This window comes from Xenopus tropicalis, chromosome 5 (genome assembly GCF_000004195.4).
Source record: "Xenopus tropicalis strain Nigerian chromosome 5, UCB_Xtro_10.0, whole genome shotgun sequence".
NCBI lineage: Eukaryota > Metazoa > Chordata > Amphibia > Anura > Pipidae > Xenopus > Xenopus tropicalis.
Window position 1 is genome coordinate 9778006 of NC_030681.2, and position 13195 is coordinate 9791200.

A 13195-nucleotide genomic window follows, 5' to 3' on the forward strand; every position below is an offset into this window, starting at 1 on the left:
ATTGTAGCCTCAACAAACAACCTGAGTCCACTGCTATGGAAAAATGGCATATGAGTAGTGCTGTGCCAGAATATCTATGACAAGATATAAATATCTATAATATAAAATAAAATCCAGGTGGTAGTTTGATAAATGGCCATTTGCCTTTTCTAATTATATATTTGTTTATAGACTTTTCCCTCTGGTTTAATCAAACAGTCGAATTGATTTATTCCATGTCCATTATTTATACAGCAAATGACTTGTTGTTCACCAATGCTTGCACATTGTCAGCACTGGAGCCTACAGTATGATAAAGAGGTTATTTATGCCCACGGCCCATACATTATATTATAGATCAATTATTCTGCTGAGCAAACGTACACACACAATATAATAGGAGATCCCGGGAAGCTCACGGTGCCCTCATCCAGTCTGTTGTGTGGATTTTAAATAAGTTCTGTTAGTGATAAAATATTAAATATGTGAACCTACTAGATAATATTGTTTTTTTTTTTTAGTCTATCATCAATCATCTTGCAACCTCCTTCACGCCATTAAGGAAAAGAACATCTGAACAAATAGGAATCTACTTCAATGAAATGAATAATGAAAAACTTCCTGCACAAATGAGAATGTGCAAAGTAATGTTCTAAGCTAGGTTCTCATACCTCCCAGCATTTGAAAAATGAAAAGAGGGACAAAAAGATTTTGACCACACCCACTTTTGTGGCCACGCCCCAATTACCACACCCCATTTAAAAAAAAAATACTCCTTTTATATAGTTATATATATATAAATGTGCTATACCCTCATACTGTACTACCTAAGGAAAACAATATAGCAACTCAGTTATAAGTGAGTTATAACTATGTACCAGTTTTGCCCCCCCATACACAGTGCCTCCAATTGCCCCCATAGACAGTACCGCCCCCACACAGTGCCCCCAATTGCCCCCATATACAGTACCCCCCATACACAGTGCCCCCAATTGCCCCCATAGACAGTACCCCCATACACAGTGCCCCAAATTGCCCCCATTGTACCCCCCATACACAGTGCCCCCATAGACAGTGCCCCCCATACACAGTGCCCCCCATACACAGTACCCCCCATACACAGTACCCCCCATACACAGTGCCCCCCATAGATGCTCCTCCTTCTTCAGCGGCTTCTGCTCCATTTGCGGCTCCTTGTACGGTGGCAACAGGCCCTTTTATAAGGTTTCGCCCCGTGGGTACGTGTGACGTCAATACACACGGGGTGCAACCTTATAAAAGGGCGTGCCACCTCCGCGCACGGAGCCGCATAAGAAGCAGAATCCACACGAGCTAGCGCATCCCACTGTCAGGGATAGTTCCACGAATGTCCCGCATTTCCATAATGTATTTCAGAAATGTGGGACATTCATGGAACTATCCGGGACAGCAGGATGCGCTATTAAAACCGGGACCGTCCCGTGGAAAGCGGGACAGTTGGGGGGTATGGGTTCTGGTGCAAGACCAAGCAATGTCATTCTTCTTCCTCCTTAGCATGAAATATATTCTGATATGACCACCAGTAGTCCTCCTGATCCACTCATCTACTTGGCGTTCCATTCTTAAGTTGGTGGAAAAAGGGACTGAAAAGAGTAAAAAACAGCAGCACGAGAGGAGCAAATGTGTGAGATAAAGGAGAAGGGGAAAATAAAGAAAGAAAGAATTAGGACAGAGGAGAAGAGAATATATAGACAAAAATATAAACATGGGACTTAGATCCTTCTACAAGCTCTCGTATTAATTAAAAAGTAATTTTCTACAACTCCTGACACAACCTTTAGGCAGTTGATCTGGGTTGGTACTTGCCCCGTTTGAGTATAAATACCCTGATTAGAGGCAAACGTCAAGGGTAGTTGCTTTCCCGAACAGTTTCCCGTACTATATTGTGGCCCAATTAAAAAACTTAGCTGCTTGGGTTGAAGAAGCAACCTCTTAATGACTTTATCAACTCCATAGGATACTGCTAAGTGCTAAATGCACCTCCTTAGATTGGTTACTTATAAAAAAAAAACCCAAACAGCAGTCTACAACATTCAAGTCATGTCTGGCAAAGAGCTGTATGAATTATGCAGTTTACCAATAAACTCCCCCCTCTGGAACAACTTTTGTTTGTCTGTAACTGCTAAAGTAGAAAATAACCCCATATGGAAACTGTATGGCATTTTCACTACTGGAGGCATCTGGCAAGGGGGTACATTGGTCTCTTACCTGCATACCAATGCTACAATGCTCTCGAATACAGAGAAACTTAAACATGTAATATAACAAACATTATCCAGTTAGCGATGATTTGCTATCATCCCCACTCTCCTTATCTACAGAGACTGTATGGCACAACTTTATCTTATACATAGAGCATATTAATACCCAACTAAAGGTGGCCATACATTTAAAGATTCGCTTGCCTGGCGAGGTCACCAAGTGAGCGGATCTTCTCCCAATATCCCCACCTACGGGTGGGCGATATTGGGGGTATTAAGGCTAATTCAGTCGTTTGGCCCTGGGGCCAAATGATCGAATTATAACGACTGGAATTGGCACAGACGGTTCAGGGACCGCATCAACGAGCCGATGCCGTCCCCAATCCGAGAGAATTTTTTATCGGAATGTCGTTTTTGGACCTTGTGTGGACTCCAAATTTTTGTCCCGACAATTCTCATACCATGGCAATCAGTTGTATAGTTGATCAGACAGGTTAGAAAATTTCAGATTCTGATTAGTGGTGAGCGAATCTGTCGCGAAATGGCAAAAAATTTACCAAACTTTTTGGATGCATGCAACTTTTTTGACAAGACCGCGCCTTTTTTGACGTGAATTGTCGGCAGCAAAATTTTGCTGAAATATCAGCAAACAATTCGGCAATAATGAAATGCAGAATTTCGCTACGAATCAATGCCTGATGAAAAAATTTGCTCATCATGTATTGCCTATGTGATTATATCCTTGGGGGACCTACAGTGTATTTCTGGGACGTTGTTGTACGATTGTTGTCTGCCAATTATTAATGGTCAGAACATCGTCCAGGACTTAAGTCCTACAATTTCAATCTGAATGTTACTTTTTTAAACGTACGATGATACCTGAACATTTGCTGTAAGACGACTAAAATCTAAATGTGTATGGCCAGTAGGGAAGCACCAAATTCAGCCAAAATTTGACCTTTTTCAGCAGGATTTGGATTTGGCCGGATCCATGTCTCTGGCCTAACCGAATCCAAATCTTTAAAATCATGTGACTTTTTGTCACATAAACCCAGAAGGTGAAAATTTTCACCGTGCGCAAAACGCGTTTCCTCTTTAGTCCTTCCTTTTCCTCATTTGATTTGTTTCAGTATTGGGACAGATCCTAAAATAGTGGATTTGGTGCATCCGTAATGGCCGGTTTTAGTCATCTCAGACTCTTTCATGCGTTCGTTCTAATAATAAATCAGTACTACAGGAATTATGGTAAATAGCATGGGATTGATTTAGTGTATAATCTTTGTTCATTTGTTTGACAAATACGAGGTGACGCCAAGGCCGAGATTCAGTAATCTCTAAAGCAGCCAATTACCCGATGACAGGCTAAAGCATATAATTTAATTCCAAATTAAATGAATGTTCTCTGTGTGTATAGCCGTGTAGGACAATTGTCTTGCAGCCAATCATAGCACCGGTTTTATTAATAAAGCAATGACTTGTCACTTTCCTAACTAGCACACACAGAATGGTGTACAGAGAAATGACCATGTAAAGAATACATCAATTCCCATTTAGGTAATGAATCACAAATCAATTAAAATGGGGGGGGGGGGGTGACGAAGGCAACTTTTGGCTGAAGAGTTTGAATAAATGAAACACAATGAACTTATGAATAGACAGGGAAAATGTAATGACAAAGACTTCATACCTAAACATGATTGATCTGACTGAAAGTGAATGAAGTAAAAGCCAAATGATCCAGTTTGTTCTCTGCTATTCAGCATTTAAGTATCATTATACAGGTATGGGATCCCTTATCCGGAAACCCGTTACCCAGAAAGTTCTGAATTGCGGAAAGGCCATCTCCCATAGACTCCATTATAAGCAAATAATTCTGATTTTTATAAATGATTTCTTTTTCTCTGTAATAATAAAACAGAACCTTATACTTGATCCCAACTAAGATATAATTACCCCTTATTGGGGGCAGAACAGCCCTATTGGGTTTATTTAATGGTTAAATGATTCCCTTTTCTCTGTAATAATAAAACAGTACCTGTACTTGATCCCAACTAAGATATAATTACCCCTTATTGGGGGCAGAACAGCCCTATTGGGTTTATTTAATGGTTAAATGATTCCCTTTTCTCTGTAATAATAAAACAGTACCTGTACTTGATCCCAACTAAGATATAATTACCCCTTATTGGGGGCAGAACAGCCCTATTGGGTTTATTTAATGGTTAAATGATTCCCTTTTCTCTGTAATAATAAAACAGTACCTGTACTTGATCCCAACTAAGATATAATTACCCCTTATTGGGGGCAGAACAGCCCTATTGGGTTTATTTAATGGTTAAATGATTCCCTTTTCTCTGTAATAATAAAACAGTACCTGTACTTGATCCCAACTAAGATATAATTACCCCTTATTGGGGGCAGAACAGCCCTATTGGGTTTATTTAATGGTTAAATGATTCCCTTTTCTCTGTAATAATAAAACAGTACCTGTACTTGATCCCAACTAAGATATAATTACCCCTTATTGGGGGCAGAACAGCCCTATTGGGTTTATTTAATGGTTAAATGATTCCCTTTTCTCTGTAATAATAAAACAGTACCTGTACTTGATCCCAACTAAGATATAATTACCCCTTATTGGGGCAGAACAGCCCTATTGGGTTTATTTAATGGTTAAATTATTCCCTTTTCTCTGTAATAATAAAACAGTACCTGTACTTGATCCCAACTAAGATATAATTACCCCTTATTGGGGCAGAACAGCCCTATTGGGTTTATTTCATGGTTAAATGATTCCCTTTTCTCTGTAATAATAAAACAGTACCTGTACTTGATCCCAACTAAGATATAATTACCCCTTATTGGGGGCAGAACAGCCTTATTGGGGGCAGAACAGCCCTATTGGGTTTATTTCATGGTTAAATGATTCCCTTTTCTCTGTAATAATAAAACAGTACCTGTACTTGATCCCAACTAAGATATAATTACCCCTTATTGGGGGCAGAACAGCCCTATTGGGTTTATTTAATGGTTAAATGATTCCCTTTTCTCTGTAATAATAAAACAGTACCTGTACTTGATCCCAACTAAGATATAATTACCCCTTATTGGAGGCAAAACAAGCCTATTGGGTTTATTCAATATTTAAATGATGTTTAGCAGATTTAAGTTATGGAGATCCAAATTCCCTTATCCGGAAAACCCCAGGTCCCGAGCATTCTGGATACCAGGTCCCATACCTGTAGTACCTTCTACCTTAGAGTTTTAGGCAGCCCTGTACCTTAAGGTGGCATTATCATGTATAATATCCACCTGATTAGCCAGTGGGATAAATCAACAAATACCTACACCAGTGATCCCCAAGCAGTGGCTCACAAGCAACATGTTGCTCCCCAACTGTAACATCCTGCCTGGATTTGAACCAGGAACCCATTGCTTACTATGCAGGTTTCCTACCTGGGTTCCTGGTTCACTTCAATAATATCCTTAGTTTTCCAGGCAGGAATAATGGCTATAGTTGGTCTCTTTTTGCCCACACCTGTTCCAAAAATCCAATTATCCAGCCTATAAACCCTGTTCCTGTCCATGCCCGTTATAGGTCTCCTAGTTCCTGCGCTTTCTGTTCTATTTGGTTCTGACAATTGCCGGTATCCTGACTTCGACTGAACTCTGCCTGCCTTTGCCTGCTTGACTTCCCTACTGGATCCTGATTTTGTACTGTGGTACTGTTCTGGTTTTGACCCGGCCTGCCTGACTCTGATTCTCTGCTGCCTCAGTCCTCGCCTTACGATCTGGTTCCCTTGCTCACCCAGAACCTTTGCCCTGTTCCTCTCACTTTAAGACCTGGCGGCACCCGAGTAGCGGAGGGCTCCACCCGAAGCCAAAGGTGGCTGTTATAGGCAGAAGTGTGAGCTGTGACCGGGACCTTGGCAATTGTTCTGGGTTTTGGGTTACCGATCATGACACCAACCCCTTGGATGCTCCAGTGGCCTCAAAGCAGCTGCTTATTTTTGAATACCTGGTGTACTGACAAACAGAACCTTCTGTAGGCTGCCAGTCCATGCTAGGGCTGGCCTACCATATAGCCAATCATAGCTCATATTTGGCAATCTTAGGAACTTTTTTTATACTTGCGTTGCTCCCCAACTTATTTTATATTTGAATATGGTTCATGGGTAGGGGACATATGCCCTACGCCTTTCTTTTGTTCCATTCCTTAAGGCCAACAGCCCAAGAAATAGGAACAGCAGCAAGTGAAGTGGAGCTGTAGCTCCTCCTTTATTTCCCAAGTGCCAATGCACGTGCACTGGCCGACATGTTTTAATCTGCAGATTACATTCTCAAACCTGCCCAATCAACAAAGCAACCAATATACATAGTATCTATTCGGCCGAATCATTTAAGAAGGATTTGGCCTAACCCAAAAATACTGAATTCGGTGCATTTGGATAATAGGTCCCATATCTGTACTATAATACAGGATAAAAATGCTACTATTCAACCCCCACCCCCAATATTTTTCCCATTCTCCCCACCCAAAGAAAGTACTAGTGGCTATGATCTTCTATTTTGTTCCCCTGCTTATTATTCATTACTATCTGCTTGCATGGAATGCTCTCAATGTACGGTCAGTCTTACTTTCAGCCATTTTTCAGTTGATACTGAAATACTTAATGCCCCCCCCACTTTAATAGATAATGTGTTAAACCTTCCAGCTAGTATAAACATCCGAAGGACAACAAGCTCCTAATGACAGATCTGAGAATAATTACCAGATGGGAATGAGTGGCGCCGGAGCGATGCCCATTAAACCTGCTCCCTGTTTATAAAGGCACAAGGCACGGCCCATGAAAGTCATTATTTTCTATTTTCTCATGACAGGCAAACCCATTAAATCCTCACAATTAATCTGGCTTTCTGCTTGTGATGGTTTAAATGCCTGTTTGCAGCTAGTAGTTATCACATGAGGAAAATGGAACATAAATCAAAAGGTGGGATCAAGGCAACCGCCGGCGAGATCTCACAATCCAATAAGCTCCCGGAAAACTCTAAAACACAGAACTGCTTAATATTTTATTAATAATGAACCCAACTCAGCATGTTTTTACCCCTAATAAGTTGCCTTCCCCCCCCCCCGCATAATTGCAGGCAGACTCCAACTTGCATCTGTTGCACTAAGGCCCAATGCATCAACCATTGCACTTCTATTTTGACACAGATAGGGTGCAAGAAGCTCATACTGATGCGAGTACCTTAATGACTTACGGCAATGTGCACTCCATTCTGTCAGTTTAGTGAACCCCCACTTGTTGGTGGGTAAATCCCCCCTTTTAACGGAGCAGCTAAACTGTTTATTTCAACATTTATAACTATTACTGGAGACAGTCCTGTCCAAATCTATCCATTGGTCTCTCATTGGACTGTCTTCTGGCAAGAAATCTGGGAATATTTGCAGCATTTATCTGAACCCCAGCATTTTTAGGTTGAATCCTAAGGGCCTGGTCTTTTAATTTAAAAAAAGCCAGAGTGAGTGCTTGGGATCTATTATCTGGAGGGCTTTTCTGGATAAGGGATCCAGTACAAATGAATTAATGTTCGAAAAATGATACTTTCAAAACAAATATAATCATAAGATTATTTTTATGCTGTAACTTTAAGAGAAAGCAGTGAGTAGGCGTGGAATGGGGGGCCCAGGGCAGTAACTGAGGGCCCCATTCTGAAGACGACTTAGTGAGAGGTTTGGGGCGAAGGCCTTTAGCAATACTGGGGGCTCCTGGAAGCAAAGCCTCGAGCTTAATTACAGCAATGTTTGTGGTGACCAGTTATTGGCTATCTTAGATATTTTTGCAACTATGGCTGCCATTTTATTAGCCGAGGGGTCCTGAACAAAGGTTCAACATTAAAGAGATCTTGAACCAAAATGAAACACTGATATTGGGTGATACAAGTGTTTTACACTCCCTTGCCCCCTGCTGCTGACTGAGCTTGGCGGGATTGGTTACTTTTTACTTTCCTGCCATGCATAGCTTGGGGTCCCCACCCAATCATTTTAAAGCAATAATGTGACGTCCAATCAAACTGCAGTTAGTGGTTAAGGCCTGAAATTCAAATGACTGCAACAGAACAGAAAGCAAAATATTTCATGTTCTATAACACTCACATTTATAATAATTATGTTTTCCCATCAAGATGAGAATTGATGGGAAAACATTTCCCAATTGATTATATATATATATATATATATATATATATATATATATATAAATAGTTGCTACAGGTCTCACTTTACCTAGCAACCAGGCAGTGATTTCAGTGGCTAAAAAATAAATAGGGGAAGGTTGGAAAAGCATACATAAGTGATAACAATATGAATAACAAGTTCACAGTTTATTTTTACTGCGTTTATGTGTGAGGTTTTATTAAGCCATTATGATTTATTCTCTTGAATATACTGACTTCTAGTTTTCTAATTTTAATTATAACTTTTAATTGAGATTTTTTTAGGAAATTGTAAGTGTACCAAATACTGGAAATAATACAATCCCCACTCTGCAAATTTTGAATGCAATTGCGTCCAGTTTGTAAAGATGCAAAACTGCACACGTTTTACATTGGATGTATTGTGTCAAGTACTAAATAATCATTTAAACCTTAAGTCTCCTTAACAGACACCAATGTTACCTGTATAGTGAATTACATGATAAGATATAAGGGGCTATTTGCTAATGCAGTGAGGAACCTGCTATTCTGGGCAAACTCCCCATGGTTTTTACAGCATTTGGCTGCCCATTATCAGCGCAATGTGTGTGCATGAATTTGCTCTTGGCGCAATAGGTTTGTATTATTGCAAATTTTACTTGCGTTTATAAATGAATATTATAGTTATATAAAATATGAATTTAACCAATTGAGATATACCAGTTAGTATCATACAATGGTATTCAAATAACTAGTAAATATCAGCCCATCATTTCCCAGCACTTTCCCTTTATTTTGGCATCAGTTTTTAATCCCTCACTGGGCCTGGCAGCTGATATCATACGGCCGTGATTGGCACTGATGACATCACAATAGTCGCCATGGCAGCGGCTGCTACAAACTATAAGTTGAAGTCACATGGCCCTTCCCTCTGTGACATCACAATGGTCAGTGTAAGGCAAGTGGGTTTAGGCCCTGCTTACAGCTGAGAGGCAGCAGATGAGTGAGTTCAGCCATGAAGTCAGTCATCTGCACTCTGCTAATTTTTACTACTTTATTTTTGGTAAATATTATATTTGTACTTCTGTCATATTTGGGGTTTATTAGAAAATTATTATAATTTATCATTTCTAGTTTCATATCATTTTTAACTTTAATTTGATTTCTCTCATTATTCTACTGTCTCTGTTTCAGCCTCACTCTCATTGTGTAACTCACCGGCTTCATGTTTTCAGTTTATTAAGAGAGATTTTTGGGGGGATTCTATTACTAATGAGCCGCTATATTACAAATCAGGCTATTTATGGTTTTGCTATCATAATTATTAACTTCTACAACTTTGTTGCCTCCTTGGAGCCCAGGTTTTTTACTGTGTTCTGGTCCCCGGCTGTTTGTCCCACTGGCTCCTGGGATTTGTTATGAGTTGATACTGTGCTACACAAACCTGTCCGACTATCTAATATTTGTACATTTCTCTTACAGAAACGAGATATCAATGAAACATTTTATCCATTTTGTACAATCAATGAAGCAAACAGATATGTAGAATCTTTCCCAGTTTGCCCACTCTCTGAAGAAACTACCAGAGATGTTGTGATTTCCCAGGAACGGCCCCGGCCGGTACCTTTATTGCTTCCTGAAGATATTACATGCGATGTAAGTTACTATTTCTAGTTGACAGTTACTACTTTCATTTCACCAGTTCTGTTAAGGATCACGGTGGGTTTTCTGGACAAGGGAGGGGTGCCATAATGAACGTGTACATTTCTGGTTTTACAGATCAATATATTATATTTAGATACCCTTATATTAGTTTACCAAAGCAGAGATTCCTATACCAAAACTGACTGTGATACGTACATATCAGGGAGTTGGGGTGTTAATTGAATATCTAAGGGAGACCAATAATCTTGTGTATTTCTAATCTCCTATTGCAGGGCTTGCTGTGTCCTATTCCAAATAGAGACAATCAGCTCATTAAATCAAATGAAGAGCTGAGAAGCGCCATCATCCAGGTAAGCTGGACTCATTAGAGGCCTTTGGGAAAGATTAGTAATATGTTACAATAATGAATACAATGATTTGCCTAATTGCCTAATCACATTGAATAACTATTGGCTGCTGTGTGTGGGGCCCAACTGTGTGTAAGGGGGTTATTAGGTTACTCATTACTAACGTTACTCAGTGAGCGAGTGTCCAACTGTCTGACTAACTGATTTACTTCTGTTGCAGGGAATGTCTCCTATAGAAAATATGAACAGTGATGCACAGAAAGAAATGAGCATATGGGAAACCCTTATGGTGAGCAAACTAATTGTATGAATAATATAATATATAAAGGGAGGGTATGTAAACTTAAGTTTGCCTAAGTTTGTCCAGTGAGCAGGAACTCATAGCAACCAATCAGCAGGAGGCATTTACCGGTCACCTGTTTAAAAGTAAACATCTTATTGGTTGCTATGGGTTACTGCTTCTGGGCAAACTTACTGCCTTTTTGTTCCTATAGGGGTTTGATTGTAACTGATATTAGCACATTGAACCTGTTAACTAAGGAGAGAAAATGTATATGTGCTGTAAGTTTTATATTACTTTACTTACTAATCTGTTACTTAATTTAAGTTGTTCTCTGTTTATTTAGGACATTGGCTCTCCAATTAGCATATTCTTTATTTTGCTGGATCTGTGCTCTATCTACTGGTATGTAAGGAGTAAACCCAAAAAGGACGATGATATTCCTGCTAATAGTGAGGCCCAAAGCAAAGAGGAACAAAGGGAAAGTCTAGAGAATGTTGAGAGCCAGGAGAATAGAAATGAGAAGGAACATGAAGCCCATAGACCAGTTGGCAGGAAAAAGAATCCTCATTTCCACAGATATATCAGTCCCATGAAAGAACAAGTTTGTTTTGTTACTAGAGACCAAATCCCAAGAAAGAAACCAATGACAAAGGCTTCTTTAGATGCCCCGGTTACTGCTGTGCCCAGTCACAGCCAAACTTCTCCACCGGCAATGGCACCAAAGGAAGAGGTCAAGTACATGATTATTGCTGTGCCCAGATACAGCCAAACTTCCACACCGGCAACGGCACCAAAGGAAGAAGTTAAGGCCCCGGTTACTGCTGTGCCCAGTCACAGCCAAACTTCTCCACCAGCAATGGCACCAAAGGAAGAAGTTAAGACCATGATTACTGCTGTGCCCAGATACAGCCAAACTTCTCCACCGGCAATGGCACCAAAGAAAGAAGTTAAGGTGAATATAAGGAATTGTCTGTACGTTAAATTGAGAAGATTTCTCAGTTGCCACTTCCCGACAAGATTCTAATTAATAACACAAAGGCAAAAAGAATGACTTCTAAAGTTTATCTGCCATTACATGGAAGGAGTTAATACGTCAGAACAAAGAGAAGAATCACAAATAAAGTCAGAACCCAGATCAGCCTATGGGAAGGGATGTGACTTTCTTAGGGCGTGACCCAAACCCAATGTTCTTAATAGTGGTGAATGTCTGCTTATCACCCTAATAGAACATCTACTTCCTATGGCTTTTAATAAAATGTAATAAAAATTAATTTTTTTAGTCTCTTGCTCTTGATTTATTTATAAAATGCCAACTGTTCTCCAATAAATGGGTGTATACTGGAACAATGCTAAGACAGAGCGATTGGGAGAGCGACGGACAGAACGTGAGAGACTATTCCAGAGAAGGGGTAACCAGTAACCATACTACAAGCAACTATACAACAACCATACAACAAGAGCTATGTGCGGTAACGTGGCCTAAGGAGACCCAACTGGTTAATAACATATTTAACATATTATTGAAACTGCATCAAGGACACTTCTTACAAATTCAATAATATGCACTATAATTAGACTGACCGCTGATCCCAGCAAACATAAAGAGGGTATTTCTTAAAAGACAAATACACTCCCAAAAATCACAGCAAATTTACTTACTAATGCATACGTGACCCAAAGCCTTCTCAGCAATGGCTTTCTGGGCCGTGGCCCTCAGACGCTTACAGAGATCATATAACTTGCCCATAGCACATAAACCAAGATGTACCAACTGCCCAATACGTAACCGTCTGGATGGGAACCTGGGACAGGCTCTCTGATCTTGTACCAAGTTAGAAGGTTTTTTGGACTGAAATCTTTAAATACTATGAGGTATTTAGGCCAAACCTTTATACACAACAGTGAAAGGTAACACTAAACTGTCCTAACTGTCCGTACTTACAGCAGGGATTCTACTTTCTCTGTTTCAGCCTCACCGGCTTCGTGTTTTTAGTTTAGTAATAGAGATTTTTTTTGGGGGGGATTCTATTACTAATGAGTCGCTATATTACAAATCAGACTATTTATGGTTTTCCTATCTTAATTAATAACTTCTACATCTTTGTTGTCTCCTTGGAGCCCAGGTTTTTTACTGTGTTCTGCCCCCCGGCTGTTTGTCCCATTGGCTCCTGGGATTTGTAATGAGTTGATACTGTGTTACACAAACCTGTCCTACCATCTAATATTTGTACATATCTCTTACAGAAACGAGATATCAATGAAACATTCTATCCATTTTGTACAATCAATGAAGCAAACAGATATGTAGAATCTTTCCCAGTTTGCCCACTCTCTGAAGAAACTACCGGAGATGTTGTTATTTCCCAGGAACGACCCAGGCCGGTACCTTTATTGCTTCTTGAAGATATTACATGCGATGTAAGTTACTATTTCTAGTTGACAGTTACTACTTTCATTTCACCAGTTCTGTTAAGGATCACGGA

General features: G+C 39.9%; 1 protein-coding gene across 1 annotated transcript; it reads left to right on the plus strand.

The window, feature by feature from the left end:
• Positions 1–9298: 9298 nt before the first annotated feature.
• Positions 9299–11983, plus strand: LOC116410874. Its single transcript, XM_031902245.1, has 5 exons — positions 9299–9364; positions 9900–10073; positions 10355–10432; positions 10650–10718; positions 11056–11983. Exons 1-5 carry the CDS (start codon positions 9299–9301, stop codon positions 11734–11736), a joined length of 1068 nt encoding a protein of 355 aa, XP_031758105.1. The 3' UTR covers positions 11737–11983.
• The last annotated feature ends 1212 nt before the right edge of the window (positions 11984–13195 follow it).